This window comes from Sitophilus oryzae, unplaced genomic scaffold (assembly GCF_002938485.1).
Source record: "Sitophilus oryzae breed Bouriz unplaced genomic scaffold, Soryzae_2.0 scaffold_1496_pilon_pilon, whole genome shotgun sequence".
Taxonomy (NCBI): Eukaryota; Metazoa; Arthropoda; class Insecta; order Coleoptera; family Curculionidae; genus Sitophilus; species Sitophilus oryzae.
Window position 1 is genome coordinate 934,814 of NW_022146165.1, and position 24,304 is coordinate 959,117.

A 24,304-nucleotide genomic window follows, 5' to 3' on the forward strand; every position below is an offset into this window, starting at 1 on the left:
AAACAGAAAACGACAAATTTTCGCATTTTTTTTTCAAAATACTGTCCCTATTTTGTAATTAATGATGTAGTTGTAAATAAAATAGTATACAAACCTCGGAGGAAAGTTTTCATTATTGTCTCGAGATTTAGTTAATCTCTCGACAGTAATGAAAAACTCCCTCCTCGGTTTGTAATATACTATTACTTTTATGCCTAGACATTAAAATGACTTTTTATATTGTCAATCACGTCGCAAAAATACGTACTTTTGTGACGTTTGAAAAAGAAATACATTTACAAAGTTAAAAAAGGTTAAACAAATTATTACACTTTTTTGAAGGGAATTTCCACTTCACTTGCCACAAATTCAACTCGGCTTACCATAGCATATCTGTGATCGAATAATTGAAATTTATACCTTAATAAAACCTTTCTTAACTTTGCTTGTAAATTTATTTTATAACTTGACTTTTTTGTATGCTCTCAAAATGCTTATCTATTTTGACTGTGATTTCGATGATGTTAGCTTTTTGGGCCTGATGATGGGAAGTAACTGATTCCCGAAACATATTGCTCCATTTTTAAACAAAATTATTGTTTGAAATAAACATTTGAAAAGATTGTGAGGTTTTGAGTCCCCTACCCCTCGTTAGAGGTTTTGCAATTACTACAATATTCTTTAAACAAATAGATAGAAGTATGAACAGCATTTCTTTAAGTTCCTAGGGATAATGTTAAGGATAAGGTTAGGACTAATACTCGAAATATGAACCAACCATAAATGTTTTTTGAAATACATATAGTCTGTACAACGATCGTCAAGGCTACGTCATCTATTATCGTACTCTCTCTCTCCCTTGAAGGATGGTTATGCAGACTCTATTTATAACACAATAAAACGGATAACAAACCAATAGGATGAAAACATTATAAACCATATAGATTATTTAAAATATAAAGACTAGTTTTCATGCATCCGAATTTTGGATGTTTTCTGTGAAAAGTTTTAGCGTTTAAAAAAAAATAGCCAAGTTTTTTTTAGAACATTTGGACGCATGAAAAAGTTAAATATAAGTCGTAATTTTCTCAAAGAAAACATCCGAAATTCGGATACTAATACTGTCTATAACTGTAAAACTTTGATATACTATCTTTGGCCAAACGATTTTAATTCGTAAAGGAACTAAACGAAATGTAATAAATTAATAAATATAACTTCAACACGGCTAACAATTCACAACTTATCTATCAAATGATCCATGACTCGTAGGAAGCCGTCCAATAGGAAACGGCAGTCCAGGTGGGGAATTGTGCTACTAAGTCTTTTAGAGCCTTACTCTCTTTGCCCTGGCCAAAAAGATAGTGGGACGTCACTGCAAAGTCCATAATCGGTCCCTGATGGCCAGGTGGAAGCTAAAGAGGTTTTATATAAATTAAATTATACCGGGTGCGTCTCAAAAGTGGCTCACATATAACTTTTTATTTTTTCAAATCAAAAAAACGAGATTTTGTATATCAGTATATGACATAAATTAGGATTGATTGACGTATTCAATTGTTTTTGGTCACTTCCTGTTTCACCGGAAATGACTACAACTTTTCATTTTTAAATAGCTCCCTCGGTATTTTTTTACTTTATTCGATAGAAAATATCACTCTGAATAGAATGACATATCATATGTCAACTTTTGACATTTTCGCATATGGTTTATTTGAAATTATAACCTTCGGTGCGTAACAAAAATTTGACTTGAAATACCAAGTGTGTGGTATCAAATTATTCGTAAAAAAATGCTTTTTCCGAATATGCTAATGAGCCACCCTCGTTCCATTTGAAAAAATTGAGATATGATTAAAAATACGATTAGAGCATTTTCTAACTTGACAGGACAAGACATTAAAAACATTAGACGATAAAATCTATTTTTCCAAGGCTCCTTGATTAATAATTAGTGTTTTTGACATAGCCAGGGCACTCTAGATTAAAATTTAAAATTCAATTTTGTTTTAAGCAAAAATGTCAAAAGTTGACATATGATATGTCATTCTATTCAGAATGTCATTTACTATCGAATAAAATAAAAAAGTACCCAGGGTGCCATTTAAAAATCAAAAGTTGTAGTCATTTCCGGTGAAACAGGAAGTAACCAAAAACAATTGAATACGTCGATCAATCCTAATTTTTGTCATATACTAAACATACCAATCTCGTTTTTTTATCTAAAAAAATAAAAGTTATAGGGGTGAGCCACTTTTGAGACGCACCCGGTATACAATGGGTCTCAAAAAAAAGCAAAACACATGGCAAGTAATCATGATTTGTTGATAAGTCGTGTTTCTTATAAAATAAAAGTGGGCGATAAGGCAACTTACTTTAAAATCTACCCAAAACCGAAACGGTACCGGATTTAGGCCATATGCATAATAGATAAAGTAAGTGTTTCTGCCGTTCCATAAAGGTCCAGCCAGCGGTTCTGGAGTTGGAATACTCCAACTGGATATTTCAACTCCTAATGTAGGAGAAATCATGACTCCCATATGTGTAGGACCTGTGGAATATATAAAGAGAATTTAAAATATTTCGCTGTGAAATTAAAAGAAAATATTACATCAATATATTACGTATCAACTAAATTGCAACGTTTTTAGCTACTGACACAAAAGCTTGCCTTATAAATCCCTATAAAAATAACTACGTGAACACCTTATTTCAATATACCCTTGTTTTCGAGATATTGTCGCTAGGATTGCACAATTATTTATCAATTAAAGTCCCAAAGGTTCAGTGCTATGGCCTCGAATCTCCTCATATTCATGGAAGCGCTCTCCATTATAGTGGACAGCAATCTTCAAAAAAGAGGATTGGGCACTAGATACAGATACGACGGCGGTCTGTTCAACATAAAAAGACTCAGGGCAAACACATACAATAGCCAAGGATGCAAGTGTGTTCAGTGAGAAGTTAATTTTAAGTTTGTGCAATTTTATTTCATTTTTTTTTCGTTGGACTTTCTAAATACTCGTAAAAATGACTAGAAAGTGTATAGTGTGTGAAAGTTCTAATATAAAGGTCCCCGAATTATCTTTTCATAGCCAAGTAAAATATTCAGTTGTTCTTTTATTTATATTAAGCCACATGCATACCACAGATTATACAGATTATAATCTTTGTTTTTTCTTTATTGTTATTCGTGGTTCCAATTTTCGGAATCGGGCACTAGTTAGGTGACTAGTTTGCGCACATAGCACGCCCACTTATGGCCTCTAAAATTGTGCACAGCGCCTGACCGACACAGTTATTAGAGAGATATCGCAAAACCGAATAGCGTCGTGCAGTATTTACGCGTACCTTATCATGGTCAGTCATGGTTACTATATACGCGAGTCAATTTTTAACGCAACGCCCGCTAATAACGTTACCGTCTGACGTAATTTGCGGATCAATTACACCAAGCGCTATTTCTAAATAACGTTTAAAAATTGCTTAAATGGGCATGTGCGGGTATTTGACAACCGGGGCCGGCCGGCGAGATCTTTTATTTTAGGTTATGTTTGAATTGTTTTGAATTATAACTTTAGGTAATTTGATATTTAAGTAGCTGGGATTAGTTTTAATTAAATAAATATGGCTCAAAATATGGATTCCACCTCTTCCAATATTAAAGAACCTATAAAGAGACTTAAGCCTTGTTCATGTAGACGCGAATCGCGATTTTGCGAAACTGCTCTCATTGGTCCAATTTTAATGATCATGGCGGCGCTGTCAGAAATTTTAAGATTTTGGCGATTCGCAAGATTTAAAATTTAGGGGGCGGGAAAGTTAAAGTGTTTTCAACATTTTGCGAATATTCGCGAGATTTTAAGGTTCGCGTTTGCGCAGAATGGTGTTGTGATCGGTTATCGATTATTTTGACGACGCTGACAAAGTACAAAGTAACTGAAAGGATTTCTCCAGGTAAAATGGGTTCTCGTGCATATGTTTATGATAGGTTTTTGATATATATGGTGACAATTGTTCAACCAAGTTATCAAACTCCTGTACAGACAATCTGTGAAAATTCCTAAATTTTTTCTCATCTTTTGTCCTCATTTCTTGAATTAAATTGCGATAAGCACCCTTGTTGCTTACGAAATTTAAATATTGCACATGTCCCAAATGACCGTTCTCTTCTACGTTTTAACAATAAGTAAATGGCAATTTTACGCCTTCTGTTCCAATCCCACAATCGTAATCAATATTCATAATCATTAAACAAATTTGAACTCATATTAGATTTGTTCGGGTTCTTGTTATTACCGATTCTGAACCGTCCTAGAACTCTGCAGCGCATGCGCAAATGAAATAATGTCTTCATATTTCCTTCTGGGCATACGCATCACAGTTCTAAGACGGTTCAGAATCGGTAATAAGAGAAACTCGAAGTAAGCTATTGTATGCTATAAAATCTATATATATAAATCTGACTGTCCTGACTGATACTGACTCATCAACGCCCAGACCAAACCCTTGACCCTAGAAAGCTGAAATTTTGCACAGGGGTTCCTTTTATGATGTTTACGTGAGATAAGAAAGGATTTTTAAAAATTCATCCCCTAAGGGGGTAAAAAGGGGGTGGAATATTACAATATTTTTATTTAAAAACGGTCAAGTTTCCGAAAAAACGCTTAAACACGTATATTTTATTTTGTTTTTTACATATTTTAAGATTTTTCAAATGTATGTATGCAACAGGGTGTTCGAAAAATCTGGTCAATGATTAATCACGATCCTGCATAAAGCGCTTGACTTAAAAAAGCTGATTTTTGGAAACGGATTGACCTTGACTTAGGGTGTAGAGGTTCGATAAAGAAAGGATTTTTCGAAACTGAATTCTAAGGGGTGAAACCACCCCTTAAATATTAGAATATTTTTATTTAAAAACCGGTGAGTTTTCCGAAAAAACTCTTAAACACGTTTATTTTATTTTGTTGTTTTACATTTTAAGATTTTTTAAAAATGTATACAGGGTGTTTCATAAAATATGGTCATTGAGTAATCACGATTCTGCTTAAACTGCTTGACGTTTAAAGCTGATTTTGGCAAACGGATTGACTGTGGGGTGTAGAGGTTCGATAAGAAGGGGTTTCTCGAATCTCAAATTCCAAGAGGGTGAAAACGCCCCTCAAATAATCTATACTAATATATAAAATTGTTAAGTGACTCACTGATTAATCACGATCCTGCTCAAACCACTCAACGTAAGAAGCCAATTTTTGGCATACAGGTTGATTCTAAGGTGTAGTGGTTCGATAAGAAGGATTTTCGAAATCCCAGTTCCAAGGGTGAAACCACCACGCAAGTATTACCATATTTTTTATTTAAAAAACGATCAAGTTTCCGAAAAAAACGATTGAACAGGTATATTTTATTTTGTTTTTTTACATATTTTAAGACTTTAAAAATGTATACAGTGTTTCGAAAAATCTGGTCATTGATTAATCACGATCCTGCTTAAAGCGCTTGACGTAAAAAGCTAATTTTTGGAAAACAGATTGACTTTAGGGCGTAGAGGTTCGATAAGAAGGTATTTTTCGAAACTCGAATTCTAAGGGGATGAAACCACCCCTCAAATATTAGAATATTTTTTATTTAAAATCCGGTGAGTTTTTCGGAAAAATTCTTAAACACGTATATTTTATTTTGTTGTTTTACATATTTTAAGATTTTTTAAAAATTTATGCAGGGTGTTTCATAAAATATGACCATTGAGTAATCACGATTCTGCTTAAGCTGCTTGACGTTTAATGCTGATTTTGGCAAACGGATTGACTGTGGAGTGTAGAGGTTCGATAAGGAAGGGTTTCTTGAATCTCAAATTCCAAGAGGGTGAAAACGCCCCTCAGATATTGCAATATTTGTTATTTAAAAAACGGTTAGTCTTTCGGGAAAATGCTTGGACACGTATAATTTATTTTGTTTTTTACATATTTTGAATTTTTTTAAAAAATCATACAGGGTGTTCCAAAAAATTAGGTAATTGATTAACCACGATTCTGCTCCAGTTTGTATGTTAATGGAAATTCTTGCTTTGCTTTATCATATCACCATTACAAATTACAAATGATTAATTCGACGTGAACGAAGTCGCGGGTACATGCTAGTATAAAATAAAGGTCGCAAACACGAATAAAAAACAAATTAAGTTATCTCAGGTTATGATTTTTTTGGTAACTTTCAGTGGAGCAAAAATAATGATATGTCCCTAAAAATTCGCGACTGTATGAAATAGGTCCAAATTTTGCGAATATTTTTTGGTTTGGCAATTCGCGTCTACATGAAACAAGCTTTAGGTTTACAGCAGATGACGACTTATGCCTTCTAAGAGAATTATTTGTTGCTTGTTGCTCTAAACCCACTGGCAGACGTTGAACAATAAAGCACTGGAAAGAAGCACTTTAGCCTTTTAGTTTTAAAATACCTAGTAAACAAAACAATTTCAAAGTTTTAAATTCAAAGTTAGGTTAAGTTTAAATAGCGGACGCGACGCGAACAGAATTCTTTCCGATCTGATAACTATAAATGAAGAGAGTTAATACCACCTCACGTAAAGGAAATAACATCTGGCCTTATTAACGTCCATGCACGCTATTCGGTTTAGCGATATCTCTCTATTACGCTGTTTATTGTTATTTTACGGGAGTTTATTTTTGCGCACAGGAAATTTGACTCGTTTGCACATCGTCATACAAAATAATTTTCGTACCACGAATTAGGGATAAGATTTTTATCTGTATACATATAGTATACTTAATCTGTGTGCATACTTTCTGGTTAGATTTCCTAAGTATATTGATATTCGTACGGAGTGGCTAAATGTATTTTTTATATAATTTAATTTTTGTGAAAGTAAACATTAAATTTATTCTTCAAATATAAGCATTTTACAAATTAAATTTTTAATATTAATCTTCAAATTTGGCGCGCGGACGATAGGTCCTTGACAAGTCGTTTATATGTTTGCAACAGTTTCCATAGTGATTTACTTATCCACGTAAGTATATACGATCTAGGTTATATTACCACATTTTCCTACGTACCGTTTATTTCAAAACTGAACCGCTCACCCCCATCAATCTTTCTTCTCTCCACTATGGACATATTCACCGGTTTGAGTAGTGTAGGTTCGGGACCAGGTACCCAATGCGTCTTCCAGATCATCGTCAGCACGGGTACCAAGTACGGCAACCCGCAGTACAGGTAATCTACGCAGTCTTTCTGAACTAGTTCTGCTGTTTTCATTATCGGTACGTAATTGTCTAACGTGTGCGGACTGTTTATATCCATGTCGGCCAACCAGTATCCGTTGGATACATTAGTGATTGCTCCGGAGGTATCGTGGAATGTACGTTTGGTATGCTAAATAAAAAACAAATTTTCCCTTTTAAAGTTGTTTATATTTGTTTCGATGTAGATCAAAATAAAACAGCGATTTTTTTTATTTAATGTTTGGTCAACGTTTCGTCAAATATATTCTCTTCCTCAGCACTACACTTTTTAAAAACCCTTCGTCACATTTCTGAAATATAATTCCATATAGGAAATACTAAATATTTATATTATAAAAATAATATAATATCAGTCCTCTTTTTCACTCTCTCAGAACCAAATATTGCCAAAAATTTTAAATTTCTTTCGAAAAATTGGCCTATTTTTTAAAAGAATAAAATATTTACGGCCACCAACTGCCTACCAGCCTACTTGTTTCTGAATGTACCAACCCTCCTATAACTTTTTTATTTTTTCATATAAAAAAAGGAATTTGGTATGTTAGTATATGATATAAATAGGGATTGATTGGACGTATATTCAATTAGTCTCGGCCACTTCCTGTTTCACCGGAAATTCCTACAAATTTTGATTTTTCAAAGGTATCCTTTGTATTTTTACTTTATTTGATTGAAAATGACATTCTAAATAGAATAAGATATATGTCATTTTTTTTTCAACAAAAGAAATAGCATTATAAACTTCAATATAGAGTGCCAGGGCTATGTTGAAACCATTAGTTTTTAATCAAAGAGCTTTGAAAAATAGATTTGATCGTCTAACATTTTCTCCCTCTCTTTTCCTGGCTGGTTAAAAGATGCCCAAATCGTATTTTTAATCATAACTCATTTTTTAATGGAACCAGGGTGGCTCATTATCATATTTCGAAAAAGCAATTTTTGAATAACGTACCAGATACTTGGTATTTCGAGTCAAACTGGCGTTACATTTACAAACTGACCACTCTATAGACTGAAATTTAAAATACTATTTTTAAGTGAGAATGTCAAAAATTGACATTTGATATTTCATTCTATCCAGAATGTAATTTTCTATCAAATGGGGGTACCACTTAAATTTCAAAACTGTAACAATTTCCGGTAAAACAGGAAGTGACTGAAACTAATTGAATACGTCAATCAATCCCCAATTTATGTCATAGTACTTACTAGGCAAATGTCATTTTTTATTTGAAAAAATAAAAAAAATTATAGCAGTAAGCCACTTTTGAAAAACATCCGGTATTGACTTCACAACGAAAATGACACATGTCATATGAAAAATTCTGTTTGATCGAAAATAAAACGGCGTCCAGTTTGCTTGGAAAAGACGATGATATTCCTCATATACTTTACATATAAAATGACAGAGATCTTCATTTCCAAGCCATGCCTGACGCCGTTTTTTTTTCGATCGTATACTCACAGCTATCATAAATCTTTGGGGCGCTAGTTTTCCAGGCGTTCCCGAATACGGGAATCCCAGAGGTGTTAGTATTAGTAACGCTAACGATATGAGGAACACGGCGATTAGGATACTGAAAATCCTCTCCACTTTTCTGACTAGTAATATAAGGGGCACTGCGAAACTAAATAGCATAGCAAATAGTGCAGTCGTCATCACAGCTATTAAGTATTCGGCGTGACTACCTATAAACAAATTACAGGTATTACCAATTTTATTAATATAAAGTGTAATAAATATTTATTATAGCACCTAATGGCAATATTTGAAAGTACCTATTACAATGTGTCTAGTTGTAATTGATAGTCTATGAATAAAAATAGTCGTTTGACACACATTCACAGTTTAACACAACATTATCGTTATATTTTGAACAATTCACACAATATCTTTATAAATTATAGTCTATGTGTTATTTTGATGTATAAGCTATATTATTATAAAGTTTCATTAAAATCCATTCAGTAGTTTTTGCGTGAAAGATTAACAAATATACATACATACAAACTTTCGCGTTTATAATATACAGGGTGGTCCGAATTGTATTCCGGAAACTTCGGGACATTGCCTGGAAACTTATATGGTGAAATTTTGATAAAATAATTTAGTAGTCACTAAAAACACGGTATGTCGCTTGTGGTAGGAAAAATAATTTTTGGAGGTTACTAGTTTATTTGGTTGCCTGTGATATGCATATACAGGGTGTTTCCTAATTAATCTAAAAAATAAAAAATCGTTAGAAAACGGCTTAAAGCGGGCTCTTAATAAGTATATATTTATTTTTTTCTCGGCAACCGTTTGATGAACAAGAAAAACTTAAAAGATCAGTTTTGTTGAAAAAGGATGGCCAGTCAAGAAAAACATTTATTTTCTTTAAAAAAGCAGTAGTGTACCATTTATTTTAAGCAAAATATCGATTTTTTTTTTAATTTTTAACACCCTGTAGATCAGAAAGGAAGTACTTTAGACCTAATGGTTATATAAAAATTGTTTTAAGAACACATGAGGAATCACACCACAATTTTTTAGACTAATTAGGAAACACCCTGTATATTGTCAACTTGACAATGATTGTTGGTAAATCAAAAAAATACCTTTTCTGTGAAAAAAGCCCGATTTTCGCAGGAAAAGTTTTGGTTTTTATTGAATTTGGGCCTGCGTCTGCAAATACCGGTATGCTTTTTAATATTCTATCTATCTAAATTTTAAATATCGTAGTCAGAAATAGTTTTATTATTTATTAACTGTAAAAATGGTATATATACTTATAAGTTTTATCAAATATTGTGATTTACTTTCTACCCTGTAGTCAAAATTTATATTTAATAAACTGTAAAATATATATATTCTTATGTTTTATTAAAGTTACTCTGATATACTAATATATCAGTGTAACTTTAAAACTAAATCCTTTGAAATCAAATATAAACATAAAAAATATTTACAGCAGAAAAGGCGAAGGCGCTGGGTTAAACGTAGTCTCTACTAAGAACACGGAGGGGCGCTTTGACCCAAAATTTTACTATTAAGTTTCATATCTATCTTAATAGAAGATTATTTTCTTTTATCTATGCTTCGGGAGCATATTCTGCAGATAAAAAGAAATAAAAAACTTCTTATAAATGTATGTCCTAAAATGCTTAGTTTCGGAGATACAGGGTGTAGAAATTTCATTTTTATTCCGATTTTTTCCAAATAATTCCTGAAGTAACGTAAATATGTGGATGAAAATTGGTGTCTGGGAGTTTTTTGACATGAGAAATTTGATTTTGATGTCAATATGGCTCCTATTTGTAGGGGGCGCCACCTACATGTTTTAGCTGTTTTGAAGAGTAACAACTTTTTGTCCGTACCTGTATAAAATTACTGAGTAAAAAAATATACATTTCCGTGATTTTCTACGTAAAAAATGTCTCTTGGTAAAAATCGCTACGAGCAACCGTCCTCAAGATATTTACAATGGAAATAGTCAATACATGTCATTATTGACTAAAAATAAATATGTTGAGTAGATAGTTATTTGACTGAAATGAAAAATTTGGGAACTTTTTATTGTTTTAAACTAATCATAAATTTTTCTTCGAAAAAATGATGAAAAAACAGTTTCTGTTGAACTTTTGTCACAAAAACATATCAAAATTATGATTTTAGTCTAATAACTAATTAGTCAATATGTGTAATTTATGTCAATGATGACAGGGTTTGGTAATTTCGATTCCAAATATCTCGAGAACCATTACTCGTAGCGATTTTTACCTTTTTTACGTAAAAAATGTTGTAAATGTATATTTTTGAACTAGTTAGTTTTATACAAGTACGGACGAAAAGTTATTACTCTTCAAACCAGTTAAAAAATGCGTAGCTGGCGCCCTCTACAAGTAAGAGCCATATTGACATCGAAATCAAATTTCTCATGTCAAAAACCCCCAAGATACCAATTTTCATTCAAATATTGACGTTACTTCAGAAATAATTTGAAAAAAATCGAAATAAAAATGAAACTTCTACACCCTGTATCTCCGAAAGTAAGCATTTTAGGACATACATTTATATGAACTCTTTTACTTATTTTTATCTAAAAAAAAAAAACAACGCTTTATTGTACAAAAAGCCAAAACAGCTTCATCGACAAAGCAAAACAAAAAAAGCACAAAAACAAATATACAAATAATAAAATAATGTCATACAATAAAACTCAATTCAAAAAAAAAAATTACGTCATAAAATTATAAATAAAACATATATGGACAATGCAGAACACAGGCGTATCTAGAAAATTTTACAAAAGGAAAACTGTAAATTGATAAAATCATGTTATAATAACATAAAATCAAGAGTTATAAAATATTAAATACTAGACCTTTAACCAGTGTGTGAGATGATCAAAATATTAAAATTAAAATTCTAAATTGTTCATGATTAAACATCAACAAAAAAGTCGTTTACCGCATATAGGGCTCTCTCCAGTAAGTATGATTTCAGAGCTTTGCGAAATGCGGGAAAGAATGAAAGTGACTTGATATTCGAAGGCAAATGATTGTACATTTTCTTGGCATTGTACAGTATTGAGCCCTTAACTAGTTCTGAGCTCGGGGTTGGCAGATAAATATCGTGCTCCGCATTCCTAAGTGGATAGTTGTGAGAAGGCCTTTCCGGAATAGAGAATATGTGCTTGCGGATTAACCAAACGGATTCAAAAATGAATAAGGAAGGAAGAGTCAGTATTTTGAAATTTTTAAAGAAATTCTGGCAGTGAGTTCTACTGTTTAGTCCCAATAAGTAGCGAACTGCTCTCTTTTGAAGTTTGAAAATACGATGAAATTTTGTCGCGCAGTAAGTACCCCAGAATGGAAGGGCATAACGAAGATGCGACACAAAAAGGGCATAATAGACCATTTTAGAGGTTGATGAGTTAAGTTCCTTAGACACTGATCTTAGCGCAAAACAGGCAGAGCTTAGTTTCTTGGCTTCGATGTGCAAGTCCCATTTTAACGAGTTGTCCACAACAAGTCCTAAGAATCTCACAGAGTCCAGGACGTCAATAGTGGTGTTATTAAGTACAAAAGGTTGTATAGTACTTTTATATGACAAAACTTTAGTTTTTGAAAGGTTGAGGCATAGGAGATTAGAATCGCAAGATTTAATGGTGCGTAAGTCACTGGATATAGTATCATATAGTGCCGTAACATCTGGGCCGCTCCAAGTGAAACTAGTATCGTCCGCAAAGAGGCAGATTTTACCGCTAATGTCTAGATTTGCAATATCGTTGATAAACACCAGAAATAAAATAGGGCCAAGTACTGAACCCTGAGGGACACCACATTCTATAGGCTTACAAGAAGACATAGACGTATCAATCCTTACAAGCTGCCTTCTGTTGCCAAGATACGACTTAAGCCATTTGGGCGGCACTGATCTGCAGAACATTTGATCTGCAGAATATGTTGCCGAAGTTTCCGGAATACAGTTCGGACCACCCTGTATATTAGATATTATATAAATTATAATAATACTAACCTGAGCCCGCACGTCCCATAATGGGTATGAACAAGTATAAAGCTGCAATCATAAGATAGAAATTTTGCACGAACGGTAACCCTACCACAAATACGTGCATTAAAAGCCACTTGGAATCTGAAAGGAATCACAAGAAAACGTGAAGGTATCTAAATGCAATTCCCAACAATAAAAATACTTACCCCTCCATTTTCCAAACAGTCTAGACTTCAATATATTTCCTATGGTGGCGAAAAGTACCCACAATAAAGCTATGAAACTGGACCTGATTCGTAAAATTATCCCTATAAAAAGAACGACAGTCCAAAGGGCTTGGTAAGCGTCGTAGTACAATTGAAACAAGGTCCAGGGTTCTAATTCTAAGTCCTAAAAAGTATCACTAATCATTACTTGTTTTTTATGTACCTATATTAATAATGTTAGGTTATACATGTAATTCGGATATTTCAATAAAAAGACTAGGTTAGGTTAGGTTGTAGGGTAAACGTCACAAAAGTATTATATTAATATAATAGTGGCTGCATTCAGCACACGTCCTCGATTAGTAATCGATTACTGACCATGTGCTGAACACACCTGAAAGTTTCCGATCACTAATCGCCGATTGGTAATCGGACAGGCACGCGTAACATACAGACGTTGATCTACACAATTTTTATAACCGTTCTCAAAGAGCGATTTGTGATTAACGATTACCGATTTCTTTATATAAAAAGAGTTAACTATGACAATCTCTGAATAGAATGCAAGGCTATTTATAGAAAAGAATGCTGTTGATGCATTTGTTATTCACCAAGAAAACCGCCCACTCTTCTTGGTGAGACAATTCCGTTTGCGGAGGAAGTTAAGTATCTAGGATTAAACCTGGACAAAAAACTTCTGGAACTCCCATCTGGAAAAAATATCAAAAAAGGCTTGCTATGCTCTATGGGCATGCCGCCGAATTTGTGGTAGAAACTGGGGATTAAACCCCAAAAATATGTACTGGCTATACGTGACAGCCATCAGACCTATTATCACGTATGGTGGCAGAAAGCCAACCAAACAACGGCAAAGAATAAACTGTCAAAATTACAACGACAAGCATGCTTAGCGGTGACTGGTGCCTTTCATTCTACGCCGTCAAAAGCTATGGAAACCCTACTCGACTTACCTGCTCTTCAAATTATGTTGGAGAGGGAGGCGAGATGGGCTACTTATAGGTTTCTAAATATGGCACGAGAGAGTCAAGGAACAATCATGTTCATACAAAACCGACTAGTAGACGAACTACAATCGGATGAGATTCTGGGAATGGTCTCGGATCTCACACCACCAATCCAACTCTTGACGCGCACCTACAACGTCCTGTTTCCGAATAGGGACGAATGGGATAAGCCGAGAAACGGCTTATTATTTGCGGAAATGTGTTGGTACACGGACGGATCCAAAAATGATAAAGGATCTGGCGCAGGAATTTACTGCAGCAGTCCAAAGACTGAGATCTACCACAGTCTTGGAAAACACACCACTATTTTCCAAGCTGAGCTATATGCGATTGAAACATGTGTGCAACTGCTGGTAGAACAGCAATACACCGGGAAAACAATAAGCATATTTTCGGATAGTCAAGCCGCGTTGAAAGCACTTGAGGCAACGAAAAGTACGTCCAGGACGATTCTTCATTGTAAGAAAATACTCAATATATTAGGAGATGGAAACAAAGTGTCGCTAATATGGATACCGGGACATGTCGGCCTAGAGGGAAATGAACGTGCTGATTCCCTCGCCAAAACTGGTGCAGGCTCGCCATTCGTGGGCCCAGAACCGACACTTAGCGTACCAAAAAATCTCGTAAGAGACAGGCTCCGTGAATGGGTTAGGGGTGTAACGCTTCGGGACTGCTATGACAGTCCCGGAATGGAACATGCCAAAACAATCCTAGCAGGGCCATCCAAACGTAGAACAGATGAACTCCTAAAAGCTGGTAGGAACGGAGCGCGTACGCTTACTGCAGTATACACGGGCCACTGCCGGCTGAGATCACACCTACAGAGGATGGGACTGGTGGAAAACGCCGAATGCCGACTCTGTATGGAAGATGACGAAACAATGAAGCAAAGTTATGTGTACCTGCCCCGCTGGGGCAGGACCAGGTTTGAGTGTTTGGCAAACCCACGCTAGACTTATCAGACCTAGAAGACATATCGCCCTCGGACATAACGGCCTATGTTAAAAGGCTGGGTCTTGAGGGCGAACTTTAATGCTCTTTTTCTATTAAAGAGCTTGTAGAAACTGAGCCACAATAGGCCCTCGCGGCCTCAGTGGAGGGTCCCACCTGGGATTCACTCTTAGTAAAATACAATACAATACAATTTGTTATTATTTATTTCGTAGTTATACAGTGTGTACATAAAGTATGGAATAAATTTATTTTCTTGAACTGAGATTTTATTAAAAAAAAATCCTCGAACACGTCGATATATTTTATAAAAGGGGCACATTTTAGGCATATTACCTTGCCTCCAGCTTCACCCCCTAAGTGGGGTCGGGGGGGCGAGTAGCACCCCTGGTTTTTGTAATGGGAACGGGGGTCAAGTGATACCTTATTTTAAAGGTCTCTCGCTCCAGATTATAGTCCTAGAGTTTGAAGTTGCTAGTGTCATCTTTGTTAACATGACAGCTTGTCAAAATTCCAATTTTTTTTAGCTTTGTCAAGCTGCCATATTAACAGAAATTATGGTAGCAACTTCAAAATCTAGGGTTATAATCTCTAGCGAGAGACCTTTAAAATAAGGCATCACTCGACCACCCCTCACATTACAATAACTAGGAGTGCCACTCACCCCCACTCGGTTGGTGAAGCTAGAGGCAAGGTATTACAGTATTTACAGGCAAGGTAATATGAGTAAAATGTGCCCCTTTTAAAAAATAGATCGACGTGTTCGAGCACTTTTTTTTACTAAAATCCCAGTTTGAGAAAATGAATTTATTCCATATTTTATGTACATACTGTATAAATTTATAAACAAAATTATTAGTGTAAGAATTAAAGTAAAAAAAAGTATTATTCATTAAATACACAAACGGTATAAATGAAAATGATATAAATAAATGATGGTAATATAAAAAAGTCAAAAACCATGTCAAAAATGAAATAAAAACTAGCGCCTGCTCCGTATCAATCGTAGAATTGAAAGAAAGGCATTCAGAAAAATTACAAAACACTAAACAACGATTACTAATCGTAAATAATCGATTACCAATCAGATTCCGTCTGCTGAATGCAGCCAGTAATATTTTTGCGATGTGATTGACAATGTAAAAACGTCATTTTAACGCCTAGATATAAAAGTAAAGCACTTTTACGCCTAAGCACAAAAGTACAAAGATATATTTCATATCAATTAAACATTTAGTTACGTAATCGAGGGCGCGATTTTCAAGTTCATTGTTGCCAACCATGGACATATTCGGCGCCGCACTGACTAGAATTTAGAATTAGAATAAGTGGGAGGGGGGTTAATCTCTGCGACCTTAGAGATCTATTGTGTCCCCTTTTCTTGAGTTATAACTCATCATACAGTCCCAGGAGTTCCTACGGAGACCCGTGTCCCTCACAGTCGAGGAGCTACGACCCAGGCCGGGTAGACGAAACGGTAGCTTGTGTCGCTTGTTGGGTTTAGAGGTAGGAGGTAGGCTCCCGACCCTTGGAGGAGGTGGTAGCTTGTATGTCACTTGCGGAGGATGGTCTCACGGAAGTGTCAACCACCTCTCCTGTAGTTCTCTTTGGGTTTGGCCCCTTGGAACTTTCATTGTTATTGTTCCCAGTGTCGCTAGGGGATTTCCCCACAGTTTCACCGGTGATGTTTTTATTACTATTATTACCAGATCTCATAGTGTTCCTATGAGTCGCTAGGGACAGTCGGTCCACTACTACAGAGCCCCGTATGTAGAAGTAAGGGGTAAAATACAATGGGGTGGCCCCGGTGCACCAAGGTTGAGGCTGTCCGTAGCCCCGCCCGGTATCGTTATTATGTCTTGGTGCAATTCCCTGGCCACGACACTACAGTCAGGGACAAGACGATGAGTGAGATGCTTCTTAGACCAAGCCAAGTGCTAGAGGGGATTCCCCCCAGCACCTGACCAGGAGCTTCCCCACCAATGACAAGGTCTTGCATCTCCTAGGGGAAGTCCGCCGCACTGACTAACTTGAATTTAAATTTCGCGCTGGGTATTCTTATTTATTTATTTCCTGACATTATCATTCGTTTTGACACTTTAGTTTTGTATTACGAGTTTTTGGTTTAAATGAATTGTGTTGTGATCATAGACTTAAAATAAAATATAGACTACACTATTTACATCTCAACGCGGACAAACAATCTTTTTTGTACAAATGTTTACTTCTGGGTACAGTCGACCGAGCCTTCCTCATCCAGCCTATGTTGTCACGTCTTTAATATTATCAATATTTTTTTCTTGTTATACACATGTATTGAGATATTAATACTACATTTTAATAAAGTACGTTTTAATATTCCATAGATGTATTAAATAGTCATACTACTAAATTATAAGTCGGATACTGTTTAAAAAGGATACGTTCTTTACAATATGACAACACGGATTAGAGGCGAGGGAGCCTATTCATTCATATATTACCTTGTAGTACGCGTCGCACGTGTCCGGTAAAGCTTTGTTGCCGCTATGTCCCCGGCTGTATTAACGCATTTTCTTAGCTTGTAGTCCTTAAGTGTTTATTTTATACTTTTTCTGTTCAAGAACTATAAAATATGGTTCGCCAGTGCCAAATTTGTAAGAAATTTGACTTAAATAATCCATTTAAGTCTTGAAACGACTTTCGACCGGTAGGCAACTCTCAATTTACCTATTGGGAGTCAGTGGTGTTGTTGTAGAAAGGCGCTTATTTAGATAATATTTTAGTAAAATGTAAAATCTGAATTTTTTCTCTTACAATACATTATTTACTTACTTACATTGTAACAAAATCATAATTATAACCCTGTTAATAATTAATAATGTTTTTATTAAAAATATATTCCGGTTTATTCTAAAATTACCTTCAGAATCTAAAACAACATACAAGAATTTGAAAATGATATTACATTATGAAACAATATTTTTTAATATACCGGGTCGTCTCAAAAGTGGCTCACCCCTATAACTTTTTTATTTTTTCAGATAAAAACAGATTTGTATGTTAGTAGGTATATGACATAAATTAGGATTTATTGACGTATTCAATTGTTTTTGGTCCCTTCCTGTTTCACCGAAATGATTACATCTTTTGATTTTTAAAGGCACCCTCGGTATATTGCTACTTTATTCGATAAAAAATGAAACTCTGAATAGAATGACATGAATATGTCAACTTTTGACATTGTCGCTTAAAAACAAATCCTATTTTAAATTTCAATCCAGGGTGCCATGGTGTTGTTAAAAACACTAAGTTTTAATCAAGGAGCCTTGGAAAAATACTTTTGATCGTCTAATGGGTTTCGTGTCTTGTCTAGGCCAGTTAAAAGATGTACAAATCGTATTTTTAATCATACATATGTCAATTTTTTCAAATGGAACAAGGGTGACTCATTAGCATATTTGGAAAAAGCATTTTTTTATGAATATATTGATACCACACACTTGGTATTTCGAGGCAAATTGTCGTTATGAACCGCGTGTTACAATTACAATTAAACCATTGCAAAATGTCAAATGTTGACATATGATATGTCATTCTATTCAGAGTGTCATTTTCTATCGAATAAAGTAGAAATATACCGAGGGTGCCGTTTAAAAATTAAAAGTTATAGTCATTTTCGGTGAAAGAGGAAGTGACCAAAAACAATTGAATGCGTCAATCAATCCTAATTAATGTCATATACTAACATACTAAATCTTTTTCTTTTATTTGAAAATATAAAAAAATTATGGGGATGAGCCACTTTTAGGACGCACCCGGTATAATAAAGACAGTACCAAGTTAAATAAATGTAGGGTTTTTATTTTATTCACTTCCTATCACCTTCTTTGCTTTAATGGAACAGATTTGTTTTCTCTAATTTACGTAATAAGACTAACCAGAAAAAAATTACAACAATCATATATTTTTTTCTCCCCCTGTCGCCGATTCTATTATATCTGTGGAATAGATCCTGTTTTGATTAATATTAGAGGTTGTAAATGTTTGACTAAAATTAATAATTTATTATATTAATTTCAAAAATTACGCAATTTCGATTATAAAATTTCTTCTATAACGTGTATTTTATTATGTTTATCCTAAGACGTTTTTTCTAAACTTTTATTTAAAAAAACCTGTCCTAAATCTTAATAAAATATAAAAAAATTTAAATCCGATATATTTTTAATTTAATTATAGCTTCATTAAAATAAAAAAAATTACCCGGCTATGATACGGCGAGTTCAAGGGCGCTATTCTGTAAAATCGTCGGTATCGGTAAGTTACGACAGCTCTCGATACGTACTTTTATATAGTAAAAATGTGTTAATTGTTGTTGTCATAGTTACCGATCGGCCCTATGGCAGATATCGCTAATTCGTACCAAAGAGGATCGGTATCTCTACCGTGCCCTTGTTAACCTCACAGTAGAGATACCGAGAGTCGTCGGTACAAATGTGCTATATGTCCTATTAATGACAGCTAAAACTATGACAACAACAATCAACACGAAGCTCATTGGCCGTACGGACCGATAACTGTCGGTAACTTACCGATACCGACGATTGTACAGAATAGCGCCCCAGGTGTACTTGAGAAACGAAAGACAGTGTTGTGTTTCTCGTCAGAGTCGTCAGGGAACGACCGTTACGACAGAGACAACCTATCTATCACTCGTGTTGCACTCGTTATAATCGAAAACAATAACACAACAATAACAAGACATTGTCTGACCGCATGTTCCAGCTATTTATGAATGAGATGCTCAGTCTATATTTTATTTTAAGTCTATGGTTGTGATAGTTTAAGCTTGAAAATTATTACCAGCAAACCTTGCGGTCAAACATTGTTCTTTTTAGAACCTCTTTTAGTGCAAAGTGTAGAAAATTATAATTATAAGATTAGACTTAAATATTATGAAAATGAATGGCTGCACAAGTAAAACGATAAGATACATCAACGGAACACCAAAAATAGTAGAAACACAAAAATTTCGGAAGCCAGAGGATTCAGCTCTGCATACCCACAGTTAAGTGTTCGGGTAATTTAGCAGAATGTGCGTGGACACTAAACGCATGTGTTCTTGTTGTCGGTTTCCTCGGAGCTATATGACATTGTTGCGGTTTCGGAGTCACGGATCCAGACATCTACGCGGTATACCGGAAGGATCGGGACTTGCGGAGGTGTTATTTTAGCTGTACAGGGTGGGTCAAATTCGACGCTTTTAAATAGAAACATCCTTTTCTATAGGAGATAGACGAAAACTAATATCGGTGTCTGGAGCTCAATTTTCTTCAAAAACATGATGGTGAAAACCGCACATAAATATTTGTTACCGTTTCGGAGTAACGGGGTGTTTTTAAAAAATGTGCATTTTTAACAAATCGCTGTAACTTTTTTGCTATGGAAAATTTTGTATATCTATGAAAACATTTCCAAAGCACCTTTTTACGTAGAATTTAATGGTATAATTGTAATAATATATAAATAAAATAATTATAATAATGGTAAGTATAATTTTTTTAAAATTAATAATTTAAGAGTTATCAACAGAAAAATTGATTTTTTATTTGGCACACCCTCTATATTTTTAATTAACCGAAAAGAATTTAAAATTACCCTTCCAAAAATATAGCACACTTAATATTTTGTTATATTCACCTTCGAAATACAAAATTTTTAAAAGTTCGCCACTTTTAACTAGTTGGCTTTGGACCCCTCATTGATGATATGCCCTTAATGGAACTCGAAAACATATTTTCCAGTAAGAAGAGGCACCGTCTCAGAACGCTGAAGTTATCAGCACATTTTTGCAGCCAATTTCAAGAATAATTGAATAGCTAACCAAGAGCCCAGCCGTTGGCCGTCGAGGCCGCCTGACTTAGTGCCCACGGATCTAATCCTATGGATATATTTGCTGAAGAATAAACGTTCCATATTCTTCCGTATAATCTAGACAAGAATTAGAAATACTTAGCAGTTATGAGAGGGTATCTTTCACCCCCATTGAGTTAATGAATTCCGCGAGAAATGTTCAAAAACTACCCCGTCACTCCATAACAGAGGACGGTTGATATGTCAAACGCCTCTAGCAAAATCTCATGTCTTGGTTTGCTATTTATTATTATTGTTATTAGATATAGTTTAAATGTGTTGATGTTGGTTAAATATATTTTAAATTGTTATAAAATTCTGCATCTCTCATAGCAAATATTATTTTCGTTTTAATTGATGCTCACAGCTAGAATTTTTTTGCATTACAGTCGATGTCGTTCAAAGCCTACTTATTTAAAGCGGGCGAATTTTTATATACTCTATATCTCGAAGAGGAATCGAGCAAAATATCAAGTGTGTTATATTTTTGGAAAAGTAATTTTAAATTCTTTTCAATAAATTAAAAATATACAGGGTGTCCCATATAAAAAATCAAATTTTCTGTTGATAATTCTTAAATTATTAATTTTAAAAAAATTATACTTAAACCATTAAATTCTACGTAAAAAGGTGCTTTGGAAATGTTTTCATAAAAATACAAAATTTTCCATAGCAAAAAAGTTACAGCGATTTGTTAAAAATGCACATTTTGGAAAAACACCCCGTAACTCCGAAACGGTAACAGATATCGATATGCGGTTTTCACAATCATGTTTTTGACAAAAATTGAGCTCCAGACACCGATATTAGTTTTTATCTATCTCCTATAGAAAAGGGTGTTTCCATTTAAAAGCGTCGAATTTGACCCACCCTGTACATTCGAGGTTGCATAACGGGACGTTGAACAATTGGCAATTTTTTTTGCGACATAGAAACAACTAACACCCACTAGTACCTAAGGATGCAACCCATCCCGCGTTAGATATTATCGCTACAGTTTGAATCTAGTAGTATTCTTCCGTGCAAATTACCTGTAAAGCGATATAATTTTTATAAGGCCAATTATTATTGAATTAATTATGTATTTTTTATATGAGATATACGATTATTCTCTTGAGAGGTGCAGAATACAAAATAACTTAAGTTTTATATTTAAATTGTGCACCAACTTGATAGAATGTACTTAATTGTTAAACAAAATAAACTTTGGGGTCCCGATTGCTAATACTCGACAGTGTGAATTTTATCAGCCATTGGCGACATCAAATCTGCAGCAGAAAGCGCCCATATACCGTTCTTGCTTCCTATGGAACAACTTAGCAAATTATAACAATATTAGTATTAGTATAGACCTAGTTAATATTGTCTTGTAATTGGATTTTTTAATCTGTTAGACAATAAAGCATATTATTATTATTATTAAGATAGCTTAGTAGCCGTAAAAAACTCATCGCAATTTTATTAGAATAGTTTAAACGGGGAAGCGGTAGTAATGGCCCTTTATGTCCGTCAAGTGCAATTAAGGAAGTAAGTTTTGTTGATGTAAATCATTATCATCATCATCATCATCATTATTTTCAGCTTACTCAACCATTTCCAGTTATGCTGTAACCTCCCTCACATACCCTCTTTGTAGTTGGGCCCATTGTTGTCTATTGTTGGCTATGCGGGCCCAAGTTATCCCTGCTAATTTTCTATCATGTTCCCATCTTAAGGAGGGTCCACATTTAGTAACATGTTATATAACATTGCTATTTAACAAGCTACATGTAACATGTTAAAAAACCGGGAGCCGTCCACATTATAGTTTTCGTAGTCATGAATCGTTTTGGCGAGAAAGAGGTTCAGCTCGCAGCAGGGGCGTGCGTAATTATTTTTGAACTAAGGGAAAGAAAGTCGAGAAAAAAAGCAGTTTTGAGTCCGCCATAGCCTACCAGCCAGGTCTAGATATAGTTGAACTCAATTAGCTTATCTTTTCAATACTTGCCTCGGCTGTTTCTCGTGGTGTGTTGCTGTCTTTTAAAAACATTAATAATTTACAGTACGTCTCGTCTGCTGGATCTGCGTCTATGAAAGGAATGCAGACAAAAAACATTTAAATAAACAGCAATATATTCTATACGTCGATTTGACGAGTGCGTCACCGCAAATCGCTCCGCCCACTCATTTTATTAGCTACTTGCAAATTTGTGGAATTTTTATTGATGGGACGCGTCGTCTATTTTTTACGAAAAACATCGAGAGAATATCGTTTCCCCTCTCACGGATACCCCGTAGCTACAGAACGGAAGACGTACTGTAAAAAGCAAAAGCAAAACCATTTTGAATTATCCACTTCATCTAAACCATGCAGTTCCTCGATTTGCATTTCTTTGTTCCCTGAACTGGCCTATTAGATTACGCATTTTTCTCAACTTTTTCTGTTTCCAAATACATACTATGAAATGAAAATCGCTGTCATTTTATATGGAAAATTATATGGGGAATGTCATCGATCGACATGTCCAAGCCAACTGGACGGAGGCCGAAGCCGACGGGACGCAGTTTTTCTGATCATACGGTATTATTGACCAGTAAATAAACAAACCAATATCAGCTCACCACACTAAGATTCTGTCGCGCACGTCCCCTGAAATATGAGCGGCTAAACTAGAAATTTAGCAAGTGTGGACGCGTTGTTTCATGTTACAATAGCAATGTTGCACAACATCTTTTGATCTTTACCGACTACAAATGGATAACATCTAGCAAGTTATATAGCATCGAAATTTGCTAAATATAACTAAAAAATATGTAACATGTTATATAACTTTGCTATATAGCAGTGTTATATAGCAAGTGTGGACCGTCCTTTAGGTTCGCTCTGCCTCTAGGTCTCTTAATTCCTCGTGGGTACCATGCTGTAATTTTTGAGGTCCATCTGTTGTCCGTTCTTCTTGCCAGGAGCCCTGCCCATTGCCATTTGAGGTATTTGACTCTGTGGATGACTTTATTACCTGGGTCTTTTGTCGTATCCACTTTATTCTTTTACAGTCTCTGTTGGTTATTCCCAGCATATTTCGTTCCATTGAGCGTTGTGCGACCTGCAGTTTCCTTTTGATGTCCGTTTTAAGTGTCCAGGTTTCGCATGCATAGGTCAAGACTGGTAGTACACATTGGTCGAATGTTTTCTTCTTTAGATAGAGAGCCATTACTACCGCTTTCTCGATCAAATTATTCTAACAAAGTTGCAATAAGTTTTTTACGGCTATTAAGCTATCTTCTACATTTCACACTAAAGGAAATTCTAAAAAGAACAATGTTTAACTGCAAGGTCTGCTAGTAAAAATTTTCAAGCATAAAATATCACAACACAATTCATCTAAACCAAAAACTTGTAATACAAAATTAAAGTATCAAAACGAATGACAATGTCCGGAAATAAATAAATAAATGTGGCAACTTGACATTTTTTACAGCAGAGCTACCACCTGAATACGC

General features: G+C 34.7%; 1 protein-coding gene across 2 annotated transcripts in view; it reads right to left on the minus strand.

Moving 5' to 3' along the window:
* Nucleotides 1-1,114: 1,114 nt before the first annotated feature.
* LOC115877653 (endoplasmic reticulum metallopeptidase 1-like) overlaps nt 1,115-24,304 on the minus strand; it is a 52,656-nt gene continuing 29,466 nt past the window's right edge. For both annotated transcript variants that reach the window (XM_030893909.1, XM_030893910.1), the window contains exons 8-13: nt 12,951-13,134; nt 12,769-12,885; nt 8,713-8,936; nt 7,059-7,377; nt 2,355-2,530; nt 1,115-1,394 (exon numbers count right to left, since the gene is read on the minus strand). In XM_030893909.1, the coding sequence (XP_030749769.1) occupies nt 1,230-1,394; nt 2,355-2,530; nt 7,059-7,377; nt 8,713-8,936; nt 12,769-12,885; nt 12,951-13,134 (1,185 nt within the window). In that variant the 3' untranslated portion in view covers nt 1,115-1,229. The remainder of the gene's footprint in view (nt 1,395-2,354; nt 2,531-7,058; nt 7,378-8,712; nt 8,937-12,768; nt 12,886-12,950; nt 13,135-24,304) is intronic.